The following is a 21,584-nucleotide window of genomic DNA, read 5'->3' as shown; positions in this document are numbered from 1 at the left end:
GAGGGGGGAGGTGGTGTCATGGATATTGCATTGCTTACAGAAGCAGTGCAGCTGTAAACACTGCAGACGGCTGATCCAGCTTTCCTTGGCTTGGGAAGTTCTTCGCCAGCAGCTATGGTGCTTTGCCCGGGGGCAGGTGCTGCTGTGGTGACAGGGAGCAGGGGAGGGTCCTGGGCAGCTGCTGGGGCATGCACAGGGGATGCAGTGTTGGCATGGAGGGCCTGCTGGTTCGCTTCGCAGCCCCTGCCTCTTTCCCTCTGGCTGCAGCTGTAGTGCAGGAGAGCACGGCCCGCTTTAGAGCTGGCAGTTCGGGTCAGGACTGCTGCTGTAGGGAGCGTCTGTGCTGAACTGCTGCTTGGAGGGAAGGACTGCAAATTCCTGCTAAAGGGAAGGAACAGCGTCTCTCGCTGCGACTGAAAAGAGAAGAACCGACTTCTCGTGAAGTTTCTGGTTTCTGAAGGACTTCTGTTTTTGCAGAGTTGACGTTGCTCAGCTCTTCGCAGAACGCCTGGGCGCGTTTTGCTGTAGGTGTCGCTGGGAGAAGCCGTCTTCCTGGGGCTCGGGATGGAAATGCTGGCGGCAGGTGGAGGGGGGACTCCTGGGCAGCTCCTGGGAACTCAGCTGCGGCAGGGATGGGACAGAGCAGCGTTGCGAGGAGGGCGGATGTTTCCTGACACCCATGGGCTGTGTGAAATTTGCGTTGTAGACCGGACTGAGCCATCTCTCTGGGGCTGGGAGCTGGTGGGGCCGTGAGATGTTGGTCAGAGTGCAGAGGGCATTGCATGGACCGGCTCTGGGGAGCAGTCCGCTTACCTACCTTTGCAACCTACTGCTGGGAGCCTGCTTTAGCAAGGGGTTGGACTTGATGGTCCCCAGTGGTCCCTTCCTTCTGCTGTGATTCTGTGAGCCCCAGACAATGAAATAGCAGGAACCCTCGGAGGGCAGCTGGACAGATGGGTAAGAGATGACATGACGTGCCGTGTGGCGTCAGTCCTGTGGCTCCCGTAGGTGCTGTCGTGGGGTTTTGGCCTGGTCTCAGGCACTGCTTTCTGAGAAGCAAGACAGGGAATGGTTGGTGTGATGGCAGCGTGCTTTGAGAGCAGCAATTAATTCTACAAGGAAAGCCAGGCAGGCGAAGGGCTGGGCCGTGGGGCTGAGGGGTGCTGCACGGTGTTGCTGGGGTTCGGATGCACGCTTCAGACAAACTTGTCCTGAGCATCAGAGGTGATCGGCCGTGGATCTTCTGCAAAGAAGCTCAGCTGTGTTATTCAATGCTTTCACAGCTAGCACGGTTATATTTAGATTTTAATCCTCTTGCAGTTGTGCAAACCTCTGTAAAACATGACTCATTCCGTTAATTGCGCTGAAATCGTGGGACTTTACACTTAGTCTTAGATAGGAGTTACTGAAACTTCCTCCTTTGTGTTTAAAACCTCTGTTCGTGATTAATGGACATGAATATTTTTAAAAAATTGTTAGAGGATCCTTAGTTGACATAGATATGTTGGGTATTTTTTTTGTTCGTTTTATTTTTTTTTAATGGGAGGACCTACAGGAATTTTATTTGAGGTTTTCGAGGGTATTTAAACACTCTTCTGTGTATCTGGTAAGAAAGTCGAAAGTGATATCCTCGGTGCGTTAACCTTGGGTCAGCGGGCACGTGGTTTCATGTTTGGCACTCCTGTGTGGAGCCAGCAGTCGGACTCGGTGGTCCTTGTGGGTCCCTTCCAGCTCAGGATGTGCTGTGGTTTAGGAGCTCCTGGCTAGAGCAGCCTGGCTTTGGGAGGAAACAGGAAGGCTCATCGCAGCTAAAAGCAATGCCACAGCTCCAGGCTGTGTTAGTCGTTGCGCCATCATATGGCAGAGTGTTCTATAAACTGTAACTGCTTGCAGACTTCATCCTGATGAATGATAGCTCATATGTTAAGTATCACCACGGAGGTAATAAATGACTTGGATAGTCATTTTCCAAAATTAAGGCCGCAGCGGAAGCTTGCCGTTCTTGTTTTTAAACGCATCGAAAGCAATCATCTTCTTTATAGAATTCATCACGTATCTTCACAGTGCTTTCGATCCAGTCCTGGTGCGGAGCGGAACCAAAAAGCCAAGCAAGTAGAATAAAAGGCTGGGCATGGACTGAGCTACTAAGACGGTCTATCAGGCTTCGTTATTCTAAATGAAAATTCGTTTTATTTGGCTAATTGCTACCTTGCCTCGCTCAATTGCTTACATGTAAGTGGCTACTTTAATCTGTAGTCTTGAATCTGATTATTTCAGTCTGCTTTAAAAACCCTTTATTGCCCCTCTTCCAGACACATCAGGAACTGTGATGGTCAGGTGTAATTTTGCCAGCAGCTATATTAAATTCAATCCGATACTAAACGTTAGGTATTTCTTCCCTCTGTTCTTTTGCTGCTTCTGAAGAGCTTTGTAGCAAAATCCATACTTGTATATACAATAGTCACGATGGCGAGTGTGCTGTTGGCAGCTCTGCTCTAGAACAAACAGGTTTTTAGGGTGATGTTGCTTGTAAGTCAGCACTGAGGAGCAGCAGTGCTCCCTCAGTACAGGGGCCATGGCAGAGTCTTGCTGTGCTGGGTGCGTGCAGCCGTGCTCTGGCTGGGCATCCATCACAGCTTCATCTGACACTTAGAAAATGAACTTAGTCAGAAAAAGCGGGGGCTGGGGGGCAAATTCAAGGCGTTCTGAGTAGCTCAGGTTACTGATTTTTAGTTCATTTTGCAGTCTTTAATTGTGGTTTTTGCTTCCGGGTGTTACTACAGAAAGAGAGAGGATCCGGCTCCATCAGCTCATGCAGAACTTAGCGAACACCTCTACCCCGCTGCACTGCCTGCGTGAGGAGCTCTGTGTCTATATTTGCACACTATATAGATATAACGTATTTATATATCTAAAGACATTTCCTTATTTTTCCAATGTTCTATCTATTTCTTCCCCCTCCCCCCCCAGGATCGGCGCGAGCTGTTGCTGACAGCCAGGCGTCGCTTTCGGTTTTGAGCCAGCCTTTCTCTCAAGCACACGCAAAGCCAAAGGCAGACAAAACCAATCTCAAGTCCTTCTCTTCTGGGATTTTAGGATATCTTAATTGTCCGAGCCGTACTGAATGACAAGGATTCAAAAAAAGGGAAAGACGCCTGATGCGTTTATTTTCTTTTTCCAAGCTCCCGCTTTTTAAGGCGGATCAAAACGTTCCGCTGCTATCAAACTTCTTGAAATTGTCTTTTGGTGCTTAAGGTGCAACCACATGGAAGCACCGTTATTTGCAGTCACCCCAAACAAGAAGGGCATCTTGGAGCCACAGCTCTGCAGTTTGCCTTCTCCCAGGTTCCCACTTGCCCTCGCCTTCCTTTGGAGCTGGGTGTGTTTTCTTGGTGTCCATAAATCCTTGGTGGTGGTGGGTTTCAAAACAGATTCTGTATTCTTCACGCAGAATGCCCTGATGTTTAGCAAGCACTTCATTTGTTCTGTGCTGATCTCTCAGATGTGATTCTCAGTTTCATACATAGGCATCTGTGCTGGAAAGGTGCACTGCTTTGTCATGTTATTTAGGAAAAATACCCAATCAAATGAATCATTTTCTTTACTGTGCTGTAGGCACTCATACTTCCTTATCAGCCTTATGACATAATGAAGCAATAAAGTCCAGCCAGGAGTGGAGTCACGCAGTAGGTATGCAAGTGAAGTTGCAGCTGGGCACTACCTGAGATGGATGCTCTGTCCTCCGGAGCACTGGGCTGCAGCTGGCCTGGGGCTTTGCAAAACAGAAAGCAGCCGTGGGCAGCTGAATGTACTGAGCTGCCGGTGCCTGGGCTGCAGAATCTTTTTAGCACCAGGCTGAAAACTTGGTACATGATCACAGAATCATAGAATCACCAAGGTTGGAAAGGACCTTCAAGATCATCTTGTCCAACCGTTCACCTACCACCAAGATTTCCCCACTAAACCACGTCCCTTAGTGCATCCACATCTATACTTCTGTTGAACAGTCACAGTCATGTGCATCAGGATCAGATTTGTAATTCAAATTCTAGACAACGGTGTAATCCACTCAATGGTGCTCACCTCTATCCATTCTTCTCCAGGCTTATACTAAAGCCTAGGGAAGAACACAGTCTCTAGACCATCCTCTTTATTGGATGGGAAGTTTTGCTGTTTTGGTTCCACTTCAGGAAGATGCAGAAGCTGTGAAGGAGCTCGTGCATCAGGTTAGAGCGAGAGCTGGGCTGGGCTCCGTGTCCCTGCAGGGTTCTGAGCTCACGTTGGGATGGCACCTTGATGTTATGTGCAGTGCTGCTGGGCAGGGTTTGTGTTTGCCGTGCAATTTTACAGTGATTTTTTTTTTTTTTTTATCATGCCATTGAGTTGGACGTGGAATCATTTTTCTGTAACAGTGCACAGACTTGTGAGGATTGTGATTGTGGCAGGAGTTGCTGGTGGGTTTCCGCCTTCTTGAGGCTTCAGCTCATCAGGAAGAAGAGCTCATAATCCTGTGATACAAAAACGTGATTTTACAGCGTCAGAGCTGAAGCGCCTGAGCCCAATACCTGTGAAATAAGGGCTGGATGTAGAGGCACACCAGCAGACACAAGTGCAGTTCCCAAAGCAGCCCCTGTTGCTTTTTGCAGGCAGGAGGCAGCTTTGTGCCTCGATGGCCTTGGGCTGCCTGGAAGCCCTGGGATAATGGCAGTGAGCGCCTCGCTCCCTTCTTTCTTCCTTTCTGATTTTATCAGCAGGAGGCTTTTGTGGTGCTTGGTTTCTTGTCCAGCATTGCCTTTCCACTTACCTGTCCTTTCCAGAGATGAGCTGTTGCGCTGTTGTTGTTTTTTTTCTAACAGTATACCACAACACTGCACCTCCTTGAAGGAAGAGAAGCGCTGCTGGGTCTGTCAGGGTTGGGTTTTGCTGTCAGAAAATTCTGTAGCTGAGGTCCTGCAGTAACCGTAATGCCACTGAGCATATGAAGGGCACAAAGATGCAGGAAAATGTTCTGTATCGTTATGTATTGTTGCAACTTGCCGACCTCCCCGCTCACTGCAGTGCAATGAGAAGTACAGAGCGCTCTGCAGAGCCCGGTGCCTGCTTGCAAGGAGCTGTGTCTCTTGCATCTGCCCTTATATGTGCTGTCACTTTTGATCCTTCCTCCTTCAGCAAGAGGATGGGATAAACAGAAATCGTAGAATCATGAAGGTTGGAAAAGCCAGAAGTTGTCCTAGGTTCCGGGGCTTGTGACTGTCGAATTTACCCATTTTGCATGGAAAGGAGGGATTCTGTCACAGTTGTTGTAATGACTGCAAAGTTCCTGCGCGTGTTTTTTTGGCTGTTGTTAAGCAGCGCTATAAAATATCCTGAGGAAATTGAACTATTAAATATATTCTACCGATAACGTCGGGAGCTTTGTGGCACAATATTACTGCTGCTGTCATTTTTGGCCGTGGATGGAGAGCCACTGCCTGACGTGTTCTGCAGCCTGGGGAATACACAGCGCAGTACTTTGGGTTTTTTTTTTTTGCCAAAGACACCACAGAAATCAGGCAAGGCTGCCCCTGCTGGCTGAGGTGCAGCCTTTGTAATTCACCTGTTCTTTAGGGACTAGTAGTTGTTCAGCAAATTAGCAGTGACGTGAATTTTTTCCTTATAAAACCCGGTTTAGAGGGATGAGGGTATTTCCAGAGCTGGTCAATTTGCTCGCAATCCCATTGTGATAGGACGAGGGGAAATGGTTTCAAACGAAGAGGGGAGGTTTAGACTGGGTATAAGGAAAAGGTGAGTACAGTGAGGGCGGTGAGGCACTGCATGGGCTGCACAGAGAGGTGGGGGTGGTCCCTGCAGACAGCCCAGGGCAGGGGGATGGGCTCTGAGCACCTGATGGAGCTGTGGGTGTCCCTGTGCATTGCAGGATGTGGGACCAGGCCCACGGATCCCTTCCAACTCAAACCATTCTTTGATTCTATGGAACTCTTGATTGATCCTTGTCCTGCAGTAATCTCCTCGTTCCTGAATTACTCTGCAGCCTCCGAAACAGCAGCACGTTCACGACACCTTTATTCAAAGCTTTTCTACACGAGGAATGATTTTCTGGTCTCACAAAGCATGAAATGTCGTGTGGTTGGAAGGCTCCTCTGGGATGTTTTATAGCTTGCAGCCTGATCGCTGTGACACGTGTTCTCCTAAAGAACGCATCTGCAACACTCTGTATGCAGATGGAAAATGAAGATAACATAAGAAAATGCAGAAATGCAACTTAGAGCCCCAGCATCAAACCTGCAATTAAGACAGGAACCCCCGAACGTGCGCTCTATTTCTGATCAGCGTTTGTGCTCACGAGTCCAGAGACTGGTACTTAATATTTTGGAGATGATCCCATATTCATTGCTCGTTGTACTCAGGTGCTGGGGGTTACTGATGTGGAACAGCTCATCTGGCCCCGTTTCCATGGTTGTCTTCGAGCGGTGTCTGAATGCTGGCTTCCTCTTCATGGACTTTTGTAATGAATTCTTAATTCTTAGGTTTTCCTTCCTCTTCCCATCAAAAATGAAAGTCAAGTGATGAGGCAGTGGGGGGGTATAAAGCAAGTTTTAGCTCTCTCCTCTTCCAAAGTAAGCGTTGTTTTTTCTATTAATTTTGGTTCTGAAACAAGGAAAAAACTAACAGCAGTTTGACCTCAAAATATCTCATATGCTTTTTGTTTTCTTTCAGATCCAGGATGGAACAACCCTGTCCATGCCTGCTGCTCTGTGTTAGCTTTCTGTTTGTGCGAGCTTTACCACCAAATGGAACTGAATTACCAAAACCCACCACCACCACAAGTAAGGACAGCATTTAATTTGCAAGGATGGGAATAGGGGTGGGAGGGGACTTGAGGTGAGGTCCCTGCAGTGCCATCACGAATTGTCAGGACTTTGACACCACTAACGCTCTAATCGTGCCTGATGACATCAGTTGGATGTGTTTTATTGGTGTCATGCACTTTACTTTCTGTTTCCAATGTCAGGGAAGTGCACAGCGTGACATTGACTGATGAGATCAGCGTGACGGGACCTGGACACTGATATAATGAAATAAAGAAATAATTGTTTAAATGACAAGACGACGTAGCTAAACGTCGCGAGGAACTGGAATGTTTGTGTGTGTTCTGTGTTTTCAGTCATATGAGCTATCTAAGGAAAGGCATGAGATGGATAAGAGTGCGGCATCCTGTGTGAGATGAGATCAGGTGAAAATAGAAAAGGCTTTTTCCTAGGCCAGAGGTGGATTTGTTCTATGAGTAGCTTCTCTGTGGACTGGGCTGAAGGAAAATACAGCTGATTGTGTTCCATGTAAATAACGTGTGAAATCGTGGTAACTTTTCAGGGAGCTGTTGCTGATGCCCAGTCTTTGTAGGAGGGCGTTTCTGTGTCGTTTTCTTTTTGCTTTCATTCTACGTGTGAACTTTACGCCCGTGTGGCCAGGAAGCCCAGCAGGAGTCCAGCACCAGGAGTGGCTGGTGGCAGGATGGCCCACACCAGCAGGTAGCTGGGGAGTTTGTGGTCAGTGCAACGTGAGCACAGCTGCTGGGCACCACGAAGCTCAGGGGGGGGTTAGAGGGGCAAGGGGTGCAAGCAGCAGCGGGGAAAACCTTTGCGTTGTCTGCTTACAGCTTTGAAATTAGGTAAAATGTTTGTGTAAATACAAACGCAGCTAAGTACAAAATTGCGAGTCAGTAGCTCTGCTGTGATGCTGTCAAGTGGTTGTCTTTGCCTTGCTGCTTCTCCTGCACCTGCAGCAATGTAAGAGCAAGGTGCTCGTGTTTATCTGAGTGTGTAACAGTGCGGGGATTGGGAAAGGGAAGCAGCTTGTGAGCTCTGCTGCTTCCGAGAATCATTTATTAAAATGAGTAAAAAAGGAGTTTCCGCGTAGATGCTGCTCGCCTTCACGTTCTCATGCAGGACTGTGAATGTGGTAACGTGGGTAAGAGAAATCTTATCTTCCGTATTTTAATTAAATCTTAATTTGAGCGATACGAAGGATTGGTACAACTAAATTTTTATTTGGAACTATCAAAGCCTTCCTTCCTTTGCTGTGAGAAGCGAAGAGGTTTTGTCTGATTAAACAAATACGTGCACACGGAAAATACACTGCTGTATAGAGGGTTGCAAGGCACTAGGATTATCTAATACTTTTAATAGCCGCTGAATTAATACAATATTTTTAATTAAAAAAAAAATTCGGATTAAAGTATCAAGAAGACTTTTGAAAGCGTGTGGAAGCAGCTGAGAAGAGCTTTCATTCTGCATGCAGATCTGCTGAATGATCTGCAGTGATAAGGTGCATTTGATTATGGGAAGAGCAGTTCTAGTTTAGTGCATGTCCGAATTTTAGCAGGGTGGATTTTTGAAACGTTGGCTGAATGACGGTCTTCTTATTGTAAGCACGGGTGTGTAATCTGCATCTCTCAGCTTTGCCTCGTCCAGAAGTGCCCTGAAATTGCTGCCCTGAATTTGCCTTTTTGTAAAATCAGAGTATTGTCTTTTATTGCACCTTCGTTTACTGGAGAAATTGCAAATATAAATCAATATTTATTTGGGTTTGTATGTATCACGTAAGTAGATAAAACCTGACACAGTCAAATACATGTAACAAATTGTTTACAGGTGATGCTGTCCGTAGCCAATGCCGACTGGTTAGTTAAGTATTAATTAGCTATCCAGTATTAATCATGGCTATGTTTTTTTTTTTTTACTTCCCCTTGTTGTGTTCTACCAGTTATGTCATTTCAATGGGAAAGCAGTGGGGAGAGCTGCAGTACCAAGCTTCAAAGTCCTTTCCAAACATTTAATGTCGGCAGAGTTTAACACACGAACATGGGCTTTCAAGCCCCTCTTTCTGCTTCCTTTCTGCTATCAGCACGCTAACATGCACGGGTAATGGATTTATCAGATGAGTGGGAGCTTGGAAGATAATGAACGTGCAACTTCTTTTCTGCTGATTCTTCTTATTTTCTGCTGATATTTTGAGATCAAGATCTTTCACGTCTTAGGGGAGATGCCCCAGTCCCTCGATCGTCATGATAGACTTCTCTTGAACTCAGAACGTACAGTGTGTCTCTCTTGCACTGAAGATAAAGGGATCAATGTATAGGAAGGGTGAAGTCTTACTATGTGATTGCCAGAGCTCTCCATTCATTGCGTTTGCTTTCATGTTTTTCAGTGTCTGTAAAGCACATGGTAACGTGCAAGAGGCTTAATTAGAGCGAATCAATCACGATTTGATCTGGCTGGGAGGCCAACAAGTTACGCGCTTGCAGCAGTTTTTACAGCAACAACCACATTCTTCAATTTTCTCATGCAATCCAGAGGTTTCAGAACTGCCTGTGTCTGTGAAAAGTGCTGAGTTCTACCCTAAGTGTGTCACTCAGGTGTGTCTTCAGCTCAAGATCAGCCCAAATGGTGGCATGAGGACAGCAATGTGAGCAGCATACCCTGTGCCTGTGGCTTGGCAGCGATGTAAAAGATTCTCAGCACTCCCACCTGGTAGATCCTCCGGTCTGAAATTGCCCCTGAATTACTGCTTGAGGTTTGCACAGCCGCCAGGCAGGCTGGGTGCAAAACCTGGTGTGAGCTGGGCTGAAACCTGCAGCAGAGTTGTGTCCAAGAGCTCCTGATGGAAGCATCCCCTGTGGGAGCAGTGCCTGCGTACCAATGCTGCTGTACCTGCAGGTGACAAAGCAGCTCTTGAAATTTGACTGGAATTTCATCCCTGTTTGTACTGTGGTATTAAGGCTGTGTGTGCTGTTCACCATAGGATGAGTAAGATCTGTGTTGTGAGTCTCTGACACAACCTGAAAAACAACAAGAAAAGGCGCTTGAAATCTAACATAAGTTGGTGAGAGTGTTTAACTTCTAGTTGTGGAAAAGTGAGGATTATATCTGTGTTCTCTTGTCTGCAAGTTGGGAGCTGTGGATAATTGGGGCCCGCTCTCAGATGAGCGATATCCTGCTTGTTCTCTGTCAAACCCCCGAGTTATTTCAGATAACCGACTTGCTAATCTAGAACAAATCACATAGCTGAGCCTTTGTGGAATGGAAAGAAAAGAATAAGAGTTTTAATCCCACTTACATTCATGGGCCGCTTTACAGCCCCAGTGCTACGTGCGAAGGAACTGATCCAGGGATGGATGAGGAAGGGAGAAGTGGGGGGGGGGGGGGGGGGGGAGGAGGGGGGGGGGGGGGGGGGGGGGGGGGGGGGGGGGGGGGGGCGGTGGGAGCAGGGGAGGAGGAGGGCGGGACGCTTTCTGCTGTGTAGGCGCTGCTCTTAGTTCCCTTTTTGTTGTGGTTGTTTTTGTTTTCGGCGCTGGCACGCTGAAACTGGGAACATCCGAACCCTGAAGGAAGCGGTGACCCATTCCCGCAGCAAACAGCTGGGACAGCAATGCGGGGCCACGCGGGGCAGAGCCCTGAGCCAGCTGGGGTGGGCAGCAGGGGGGAACACGAGGCTGTCACCGTCCTGCTGGTGGCCGGGGGCCGATCTCACCCCTTGCCAGGATGCCAGCCACCAGCTCGGTGCGTTTCTGGGAAGCGCTGTTTGCTGCGAGCGGAAAGCCGCGTGCTTTGGGGCTGCTATCTCCTCGTGACAGGGCTGCGGGATGTTTGAGCTCCTTCAGAAGCCATCGGCCTTTCCTCCGTGTCCCGACTGATGCTTCCGTTGTCAGCTTCTGAAGCCGAACTCATTAAAGAAATATTTCAGGTCCGTGACTCAGTTTCCCTTTAAAATCTCACTGAATGCCTAGGGAGATTTGTGGGCTGAAGAGCTTTTTGTCTGTGAATCGACGGTGGCCTAAGCTCCGTCAGAGCTTCCTCTTACAACTTTTGGGTTACGCTTACAAGATAGTCGAGGCAAATATGGAAGAAAACGCAGGTAATAAAAGCAGCTGTTTGAAAACGTGCCATGCTTCACATGCAGCCTCTGCAGCGTGAGGCCCCTGCAAGGCCAAGAACACCTAGTAAGTGTGCCCATGTACCAGGAGGAGGAACGTGGTGCTGTCAGAGCTCAGCTCCCGGTGGGAAAGGAGCTGAGCACCCAGTGGTGCTACTGCAGCAGCTGGCACAGCTGCCCCAGGGCTCTGCTGCCTGGGGGTACATCTCCAAAGTTGCCTCAGTAATAAGGTGTGAGATGTGTCAGCTCCTCGGGGAGGAGGAGACGGGGGATTTTGCGTTGTGCGAGGGACTGAGGGAAAATGTAACTCCCCGTGACTCAGACCTTGTGCTGGATTTCTTTTGGTTTTGGGCACCTTGCAACAGAACCAGTTAGAAGAAGCACTAAAATCCCCAAGTCCTGGCTGTGGAGGATCTGAGATTTTCAGTCTGAAGTTTCCACCCTTGAGCGAGAAGCGGGCCGAGGCGGCTTGCTTTGCCTGCGAGGGACCGATCCCTACTTTCTGTTTCTGTCTTTGTCAGAGCGCTGTTTCTGGACAGGGCCCAGCATCGCTGCACACCACGCAGCAGCCGTGACAGTGCCCTGTGTGCTGCTCTTCATTTAGGTGCTCCCCACCACAGTGATTCTGAAAGGCTCTCGAGTGCAGGTTCCTGATGATGCTTTAGTCACAGCTGTCCTTTTTGTCTCCCTGTACCAGTGAAACGTCAAGTTTTATAGCCTTTCTTTTCTTCGTCCTATTACTCTGAGTGAGGTAATGGCTTTCCTTGTATCCCCCGTGGGTTTAAAGGGAGTCACTCCATGCCCTCGTGTGCTATCAGTATAACCTCACATCTCTCCGGGTTTTATGTTCCCCCTCTTTTTAGCAGTTCTTTTTAACAATCTGACCTGCCTCCTGCTCTCTCACCCGTAACTTAAATATAACTCCTTCCTTTTGGTGTTCACTCAGGACGTGGAAAAGCACCCTTGGATGCAGGGCTGCTGTCCTTAGGAGGACCTACTCTGTGGGCGCACGTGGTTACGTTAGTCTTATGTTTTAGTGACAGTTTGTGTCAAGGCTTGTGGCTAGGACTGTTCAAGAAGTGTTTGCTGCGAGCAAGAGAAATGAAAGAGTTCTGGTAAGCGTGAATGCAAGAGGTGTTGGGAGAATTACTGCTGCCGCATTCAAAGACGGCTGTAGGAACTGCGATGAACTCATTAAGGCTGTGCAAAAAAGCAAGCCACCACCAGCCAACGTTGCCTTCAGAGCCAGCAGAGCAGGCTGAGCACGCTGCTGGCATGCAGGAGCAGCAGGGCCACGAGCCCCTGTGCTTGGTCAGCTCCCCATGGTCTGGCAATGGCTGCCCTCCCACTGGTGCCCGAGCGTGGATTTACAAGGCTGGTTTGGAAGGGCAAGGCTGTGTTTGGCTTGCTGAAGGCTCAGGCTGAGCGTTTTGTTTCATTAAATAAAACATGCTGGTTTTTTTAGTGATTTTCATATGGCTTGTATCATTCAGTAGTGTTAGAAGCACAGGAAACTGGAATGCAAAGGGCCACTGTTACCAGCAGGATGAGACCTGCAGTTTGCATTAGATCTTAGATGTAGATCTCTTTTGTAGTCTCCAATCTGGGCACGTATAAAAATTCCTGCCTGTTCCCACGTCCACTGTGGTATGTCGGACTGGGTGAGCTCTGCGTGCTTTAAGCAGAAGCTGTATCTGTGGAGTAGATAATGCCTGTGCTGGGGGTGGCATGCCTGGGTGATTTCTGGCTGCTGAGCAGCAGCTGCTGCGCGCAGGATGCTCGCACGAGGAAACCTCCTGAATGGGCTTCAAGTGTCGTTCAGCATCTTGCACCCCTTGAGCTTACTCTGATTACAAGTAAATATTTTGCTAGCCAGAAATTTCCATGCTACGGCAGCAGTTTGTGTGCGCGCTGTGCGCGTGCACCTTGGAAGGAAGAAAAAAAAATGCCTCCAACTTCCTATTTCAGATTGGCATCTATTAAATAATTTGTGCTGCTTCTATAGTAAGTGCAGGAGATTGTTGTGTAGAACTGAAGACTGCTGGTGTCCCGAGCAGATTCTGCCTGTGCTGCACGAGGCAGCCTGCATCTGCAGCGCTTCACATCGGCTGTGTTTCAATTTGCAGACTCCACAGAGGAGAACAACTTACACAAGGACCTGCTGACTTCCATGCTCATCCTGCTCCTGGTGTTCATCATCTTCATCCTGTTGGCCAGCTATTTTTTCAGGTATGTGTGCGTGGAGCTGTGCACGCAGAGCTAGCTCAGCCTCTCGTTGGGCTGATCTAATGAGGAAGTGAAAGCACGCGTGCGTGGGGTGCGCAGCCTTCATTGCAGTGGGGAGCGAGCCACGCTGCTCGTGGCTGCTGGTAGCGCCTCGCGGGAGGATGAACAGGAACAGCTTCTCCAGGCTTACCTGGTGGGTAAAGGCTGGGCTGGAAAGACGCTGGTTACCTTGAAATGCAGTTTCTCAGATTAACGTGGCGTGCGTGTGTGTTTAAGGTTCAGAAGACATAGGAAAGCTGTGGTGAGCTCTGGTGACAAGAAGATGCCTAATGGAATCTTAGAGGAACAAGGTAAGGGGGGATTTGCTTTCCTTTTCCATGGGAGTTGTGTTAGCGTGCGCACACGTTCCTTTGTTAATCAAGAATTCAGTTTTTCAGTCATTAATTATGTTTGTTGCTTATTGTGTAATGTAAACTCCAGGGTCTTTAGTGAAGAGAAAATAGTAAAAACAGCGACAGCAAAAAATAACAGAAGTCCATATTGATCAATCTTATCTATTCATCTACCGGTTAACTTTCAGATGTTGGATTTAAACAGTGTTCAGTTTATGTTGTGTTGCAGCAAATATTTCTTTGTAAACGTCCTTTGAGCCATTGAGAAATGTTTTGTTAGGATGCTGACTGAGATCCAAGTTTCTGGCACTGTGATCTTTGGATTTAGAGAAGGAATTCTGCAATCCTTTCTTAAAAGGGGAGGAAAACCCTCATTCACTTTGTGAAATTACCAACTGGTCCCTGCACATGAGCAGGGAGAAGCAAGGGGATGAGATGGAGAAGTGGTGCAAGCCTGCTGTGCCAGAATCAAGTGCTCCTAGGAACTGATAAACATGTTCCCCTCGCCTTTTTGAGTGTGCTGCTTTTACTTCCTTGATCACAGAGCCCTCGGGGCTGGTTGCTTGATGGGGCTCAGGAAGTTCAGACATAGCACACATGTAGGAGCTGTTCGTTTCTCGCTTAGAAACTCTTTTTACCATAACAAAGGGAAAAAAAAATAATAATGCGAGAGAACTACGTTGGTGCTTTCAATGGGCTCCATAACACTACATCTGAATGGAAGAGTTGATTAAAAGTAACACGACAGTCATTGAGAAAGTCATTAGCAGGCTGCTAAATGTACATAGCCATGACTTCCTGCTCCGTGCCGGCTGCTGTGCACGAGCCCATCGCAACCTGCCAGGAGCTTCCTGTGCCCTGTCCACGCGGGGCTCTGACTCGCTGGTACGGCTGCACTGGAGCCTGCCTGCTGGAAGTCATGCCGGCATCGCCAGCGTTTGGGAGATCATCCAGTTTTGTGTTTGCTGCTGATCACAAACGAACTTGTCTTAGTGAAGCGGGGTCTTAATTCCTCCGCATCTCCCAGCCCTCTTGAGAGACATGTCCTTGAGTTCCTGGGGGCCAGGCTTATTCTTGGGGCTGTAAGATCAGGGTGACAGCAGAGATCCCGATCCTGGCCCCGTGCTGCCTCTGCAGGCCTGGCCTACCCGGTGCACCTTGCCTGGCTTGCTGAGTCTAAGCAAGAACTTGCCCCACGCTGGGGTTCTGGCAGGTAATAAATACCCAAAGTTGTCCCTCTGGTCCCTGCTGTGCTGCAGAGCAGCTCTCAGCTTCTGCAGTGTTCCTCAGCAGGAGGAAGGGAACCTTCTCCTTTTGTAAACAAAGCTCGGTTGTCTTGGTCTCTGAGGTAGGTACAGAAACCATTGTTTTTACCAGTAGTGGTTCCACTTGAACTTAGAGCATTCCAGAAGAAGTCTTTTGGCTTGTGGTTTTGTTTTTTATTTCATTTAAAATCAGCTTTATCGCTAATTGGAGTTTCATTTGAGAAGTGCGTTTTGGCATCTTTCAGCATACGAATTTGCTGTTTTAAATAATTTATTGCTATGCTCTGAACGTGGTTTTAACATTGATTTTCCTTGAACTGACAGAACAGCAAAGGGTGATGCTGCTCAGCAGGTCTCCTTCGGGCCCCAAGAAGTATTTCCCTATTCCAGTAGAAAATCTTGAAGAGGAAATAAGGATACGATCAGCAGATGAAGGGAAACTGTTCCGGGAAGAGTTTAATGTAAGTCCTCAGATTTGGAATGAACAGCAGCATATGAAAAATCGGGGGCAAATCAAAACCGATTTGTTAAAACGTTGTGTGTGTGTGATGCTGATGTCTCAGAGCCTTAGCACATGTTATGTGAGTGTCCTGGTACAATTTGTCGTCCTTCAACGCTCTTTCACCTAAGCTGAGTCAGTTTTGAGGCAGAACTGCTGTTTGTGTTAGGTTGCTCGGGACATTTGAACACGGAGGTGTTCCAGCCCTGCGCTCACGTCCCTTAGTGCTCATACACATCTGCGTGCCTGCTCCTGCTGCCGTGCGTAGTATCTCTTTTTCTGGGAGTAATCTGAAAGGTTAACAGCTGTGTGACACTGCAGTGCCAAGTGTGTAACGTGTGGACTCTTTGCCACTCACTAGAGCTTAAAGATCTTTAGTGTGTGTCTGAAAGCTGGAGGGGAAGAAAGTGGAGTATCTTTAGCACTGATTTTCACGTTGTTGGTGGAGGGAGCGTTTTTTACAAGAAGAGTGCTTCACCTCTATGGGAAGTACTTAAGTTAGGAGGAGAGAGTGACTGTAATATCACCCTAATGAGGTTTGGGGGTTTTCTGGTGATTTGACCTTCTGCTCTTTTTTTATCATCCCATTACTTCCCTTTTTGTAGGGCTTGGTGCCCTAGCACTTGCATTTGCATTGAGTGTCTCAACTGTAAGGGATTTTCTTTGAAGTGCTGCCTTGGTCAGAAAGGGGATTTTGTTTCCTGCACTCAACCCAACTTCAGCTGCGTGTGGTCGTGGTGATGAGTCTTATCCAGAGCCTGCAGCGATCTGCCGCAGAGCCAGTGCCCATGGACAGACATAGCACTGCACTCCCACGATTTCAGGGACCTTTTCCAAAGTTTCGTTATTTCTCTCCACTTCCCATAGCAGCAGAAGCAAGTTGCACAGAGCAGTAGCTTAAATGTCAAATAGAGAGTTCTCAAAGCCAATGCATGCGTTGATTAGACAGTCTGTTATGTTACCTTCTTAATTGGTAGCATATTTATAGCTGCGATTTATTTGATGATATATTTTAAAGATATAATTTCTTTGCCTTGCGAGAGAGAGGGCATTGTGGAGATATTTATCTAAGTCGACAAAATGAATGCGAAAACTAATTTGACAGGATCCGCGCTTGTGAATTTTGACTCTCCTGATTAATATGTTCCCCAGTCAGGAATCAAACAAGCAATCCATTTTTATTTTAAAACCTGCTTTGCTTCGATCGCTCTCTGCACCGTGCTGTGAGCGGGTGAGCTTGGCTGCATGCAAGCTCCATGTCGGAACGCTGTGCTCCAGCGCCCGAAAACGACCAGGTGTACGTAGAGCAGGCCTGGAAGTGTCTGAGGGTGATGGCACGTAACATCTGCTTGGTGGGATTTGCTGTTGGTTTCCCCTTGTATTGCCTGTGGTTGCTGGTGTGGGTGAGAACCCGCGTGCCTCAGAGCCCAGTGGAGGCAGAAGGCCCGAATTCGGCCCTGTCCTGGCAGCGGTGCCAAGGCCTGCTGTGGCGGTTTGGGGAACATGAGTACCCGGTCTTCCTTGCAGATCTGAAGCAGATTTGGGCTGAAATTGGTGTTTTGGCACTCGTGTGAGCCAGCAGTGGCTGCCCAGAGAAGCTGGGCCCAGGGGCTTTCTGAGAAAAGGAAAACAAAGCAAAGACGTGCAACAGATTGAAAGGATGGACGGTTCTCTTAGAGCTGTGGGCCTGGTTGTGTTGTCAGTGCTTCCTAATTTGCACTTAAAGCCTAGATTACCTTAAGTTGCACATTTCACACTTGTACACTTAGCAAAATAGCATCTCCATCATTTTTTTGGTGAAAATGGGGCACTAGGGAGAGTGTTCTTCACAGCAAAACAGAGAAACAAACAGTGCCATAACCCACGTATATTCCACGTATATCCCCTCAGATGAGCCTTGTCTCTGCTTATTATCCACAGGGCAAAATGAGCGTGTAGTTTTGTTGAAGTGTATGACGGCCTGGTGGTTCCCTCAATCTCCCGACTGATGTCTGAAAACCTTCCTTTCAGAATTTGCTGTTGCAGTTTTTAGTTTTTACTGTCAGACGGCGTCCCTGCGGTTGGCACGGTGGAAAAGCTGAGAAAACGCATTGCTGCTGGGATAGGCCGTCGCCCTTCGTCGCTTCACGGAAGCGGGCAGGGTTCCTGTGGAGGTGGGGGGGGCAGATAGGGCTGCGCTGCGGCAGCTGACCCGGTGCCACCCGGCCTTGTCAGCTCCTCGTGGGGCGTGGGGGGATGGAGCAGCCACAATGCTGCGGTGAATCACATCCTCCCCTCTGGGGTTGGATGGGGTGGAGCAGTGAGATGGGGTTCTCCTTCAGCAGATGGGGAAGGGGCAGGGAGGTGTGGGGGCCTTGCACGAGGAAGGAGCGGGAAGTGGAATGATGATTGTGGCAGCGATGATGATTTTTTCACGCATTTTTCACGTGAGGACTAGTGGCACTGTCCTCTGGGAGTCTGTTGTCTGGCTTTTTGAAAAAGCGTGAATTATTTGTATGCAAAACATCGATTTCTGTGTTTTTGGTTTTTTTTTAGTTGTAAATGTATTTTAATGGGTTTAATTAGTAAGGACGCTGGTTTCAATCAAATAAGGAATTCAGCAGTTGGCTGAAAGGAGCTTTCTTTTTTAACTCGTAGATCTTATTTTAACCTTATCTCTCCTTTCTCTTACTTAGCTTCACAAGTTTAAGTGATACTGGAAAAAAAAAAAACATGAATGCAAGTTGCTGTTCTTTCCGTGGTGGTGGTGGTGAAGTCCTTCCTTCCCCTCCGCCCCTTTACTCCTTATTACTTATTATCCTGGCAACACCAATTTGTTTTCTAAGGAGAAATCCTGAACAGTGCTTTCTGACAGGCAAGCAGGGGCAGTTGCTTTAGGCTGCTGCTTAAAATACAGTCATTTCCCCATTTTCCTTTCCCATGTGTGATCAGAGTAGATGGAGCAGGTTTGGGGGAGGTGGAGGGGGAAGGTGGTGGGTGGGAGTAGGCAGTTCTGACTCCGAGACGGCGGTGGTTTTACCCAACGCCTTAACACTGTTCGAGGTGTTCAACAGAAGAAACTTGAAGAAACTTCCTTGCATTTCCATGGGCCTTTCCCATAGCAGCCCGCTCCCGGCCTCTCGGTGGGGGCAGCTCAGCGGCTCTGCCCATGGAGATGCAGCAGTCCCACCTCGGGCTCCTCCTTGCTTTCATCTCCACCCTCTCCATTTCTTCTCTTCATTTGATTGCTCTGCAAGTCTGTTTTTTTTTGTTTTTTTTTAAGCTTGACTAAATTTATCTGCAGTCTTAGATCTTGCTGATTACAAGCAGAATTTTGACTTGCGCTCTTACGGCGAGCTTCAACGGAAAAGACCCGCTGCTTTTTTCTTCCCTTAAGCTGCCAGAGTTGGGTCCTCGCCTATAGATCGAGGAGAGATATTTGATATTTAATATTCTCAGCACTGAGCTATTAACAATCAAACTCTGTTCCCGTTATTACCCGACTGCTCCTGCTAAAAGTAGCTCTCAGAGTGGAGCGGTGCCTCGGTGGGGCTGGGTCGTGGTGCTATGAATCACGGTGGCAGATGGCATCTTAAAGCAGCAGCCCAGATTGTAACAGTCTTCTAAATAACCGCGATCGCTGGTAGAAAAATTACTTACTTTTCAAAACTGCTGAACTCGTTTTCTGCAGTGAAATGTGCCACGGCATGGTTTCCTGTTTTAGAGTAATGAAAGTTATTTTTGAAAGAAGTCAAATATGTTTGATTCTGTTGGTCGAGAGGCATTATGCTTAAATGCAGATCTGTCCTGTGCCACGGGCAGTCAGCCCTTAGCTAATTTATAGCACACTGACTCTTTGTATCTTTTTTTTTTTTCAGTCTTTAACACCTGGATACGTGCAGGGAACATTTGAAATGGCAAATAAGGAAGAAAACAGGGAGAAGAACAGATATCCTAACATCCTGCCATGTAAGACGTTACCCTTCCTTCAAAGTCAGGCCCTTAGCTGTCTCTCTGGCATTGAGCACGCTGGTGGTGTTCATAATTTCACTGGTCACAGATGTTCTTCACATCTCTGTGTAAAACCTGTTTGTTTTGCTGTGGCATGTCTCTGGCTGTTGATCATCTTACACGATGCTGTTCTGTAATGCTAATCAGGTGTTGAGATAGAAAGCCTTAGCAGCTGGTGTTCTACCAAGTGACAGTACGTCGAACTGATATTTCAGGTTAGCGTTGGGTGAGACAGCGCAGTGCAGTTTGGGCTTCAGCTGTTGTGGAGATGCAGAACTGGTAACCCTCAAGTGTGAGAGCAAAGCTTCTGCGGAGGAAGTTTCTGAATGAGAGCTGGGAACAGTATGTGACGGAGCAGCGCTGTGCTCCTCCTCCAGCTGCGGGTCTCCCAGCCACAAACCTTAGGCAGCTGCTTCCCCTTGCAGCTTTCATCGTTCCAGGCTCTGGCAGCAGGAGGGGCAGGGCTGCCCAAACCCATCCGTGTTGTCAGAAGGTTTGGCTGGAGCTGATCAGAGCCCCTCTGAGCCAGCTGGTGTCCAGCCTGTGTTTTGGGTGACAGCTGATGCTAAGCCTATCCTGATGTTTACAAAGGAGAAACCTAGTGCAGATGATTCAAATGCAAACGTTCTCTTAATGCTTTTTCTTCCAGATGATCATTCCCGAGTCATTTTGACCCAAGTAGATGGAGTCCCACCTTCAGACTACATTAATGCATCATATATAGATGTAAGTTCAGTTTTTCTCTGCTAGCCAAAGTGCTAACTTTGCCTGTAAATGAATATTAAATAGGTATTTTTATGCTAGCACACATTGGCATTTCGTTTTTTAACTGCCGTGATATTTATTTCCTCAGGGTTATAAAGAAAAGAATAAATTTATAGCTGCACAAGGTAATCAATTTATTCTTATCTCTCCTTTTTGTGCATTTTGTGGCTGAAAGTATTTCATTTTAGAAGTGTTCTAAGGGCTATTTTCAGGTGCAGGTGGTGGCCAAATGTGAGGCGAGCTGTAATGGTTAGAGTGTAAATGAAAGGACAGTGAGCATGAGGGAAGCCACTGCCCTTCCACCCGCAGTTACTGCTGTCAGCTCGGAGACTCGATCCCCCACTTTCACTTCCACTTTGCTTCTCTTCTTTTTTCTCATCTGGGGGAGTTGGGCGAGGAAAAATAATTGGGTAAAAGGAAATGAGGGTTTTTCAGATTATTATTATTGTTGTTTTGCTTATTCAGAAAGGTGTCGTAAGCGCTCTGCCGCATCTCTTGATCAAGTCTGTGCTCTGTGTGCAGGACCCAAGCAAGAAACAGTCAACGACTTCTGGAGGATGATATGGGAGCAGAAGTCTGCAGTTATCGTCATGTTAACAAACCTGAAAGAAAGGAAAGAGGTAAAGGGCTTTCAGCACGACTGAGGATGTGTGAAGGTGTGCTCCAAAGGCAGCTGTGGCTGCTCAGCATCTGACCAACCATGCTGCTTTTCTAGCCCCCCTCTTTGCACATATGAGTCTCTGCTAATAAATGTAGCTTTAGTTTCTAAAAATATGAATTTGTACAAGCAGATCTCAAGGAAGAAACCTGATAAGTAATGTTGTCCTGCATAGTCCGTAGCCGAAGGCACATTCTTATAGCCAGAACTGTTAAAACTCAATGTTCCTGCTGACTCCTACATGAGGACACCCTCACATTTCTCACCAAGAGCACCTAAAGCTTAAAATTAAAGGGTCAGGACATCGAGTTCCCTCTCTATCACCAGAAAGCCCTTCTCCCGTGTTGTTCAGATTTGGTTAGTTTAAAATACAGCTTCTAAGCTATTCACACCCTTCTGTGCATAAATTAAATCATCAGTAGCACTGGCAAAGTGTTAAAGCTGTCTTCTGTCAGATGATCAACTCCACATACTCTGATGCGTGCTTACGTACGCTGTTTTCAAGTCACTTCCTTGTTTTATATGTGACCAGCAATGAAGTCAGACTCGGTGTTACAAAACGCACTGTGTGTTTGTGCAGGATAAATGTTACCAGTACTGGCCCGACCAAGGGTGCTGGACTTATGGGAATGTCCGTGTGTCAGTGGAAGATTGCATTGTTCTCGTGGACTACACCATCCGCAAGTTCTGCGTCCAGTCGGTAAGACACGCTCCTCTTGCTCCGTCTGCATTTTAATTTTTCAAGCAGATGGATGCAAAGTCCAGTATCTGCTTGAAAGAAATTATGAAATAGGTTAAACGTGTTTGCAAATCAAGAAGGGTGCAGTGCCAGGCCTGGCAGGCTGGTGGGCGCTGTG

At 47.6% G+C, this 21,584-nt stretch overlaps 1 protein-coding gene across 7 annotated transcripts in view; it reads left to right on the top strand.

The window, feature by feature from the left end:
• Positions 1-21,584, top strand: part of PTPRE (protein tyrosine phosphatase, receptor type E) — an 82,614-nt gene that overhangs the window by 42,548 nt on the left and 18,482 nt on the right. For 3 of the 7 annotated variants that reach the window (XM_021399247.1, XM_021399241.1, XM_021399243.1), the window contains exons 2-10: positions 6,718-6,827; positions 13,059-13,161; positions 13,435-13,508; positions 15,140-15,276; positions 19,172-19,262; positions 19,954-20,030; positions 20,158-20,194; positions 20,592-20,689; positions 21,308-21,427. In XM_021399247.1, the coding sequence (XP_021254922.1) occupies positions 6,725-6,827; positions 13,059-13,161; positions 13,435-13,508; positions 15,140-15,276; positions 19,172-19,262; positions 19,954-20,030; positions 20,158-20,194; positions 20,592-20,689; positions 21,308-21,427 (840 nt within the window). In that variant the 5' untranslated portion in view covers positions 6,718-6,724. Of the gene's footprint in view, positions 1-504; positions 584-6,598; positions 6,618-6,717; positions 6,828-13,058; positions 13,162-13,240; positions 13,352-13,434; positions 13,509-15,139; positions 15,277-19,171; positions 19,263-19,953; positions 20,031-20,157; positions 20,195-20,591; positions 20,690-21,307; positions 21,428-21,584 lie in introns of those variants that run through there. The other 4 variants (XM_021399244.1, XM_021399242.1, XM_021399245.1 and 1 more) reach the window with 4 other exon arrangements.

Source organism: Numida meleagris, chromosome 5 (genome assembly GCF_002078875.1).
Source record: "Numida meleagris isolate 19003 breed g44 Domestic line chromosome 5, NumMel1.0, whole genome shotgun sequence".
Classification (NCBI taxonomy): domain Eukaryota; kingdom Metazoa; phylum Chordata; class Aves; order Galliformes; family Numididae; genus Numida; species Numida meleagris.
Note: the sequence above shows the minus strand (reverse complement) of the source record. Positions and strands in the feature narration are given on the sequence as shown.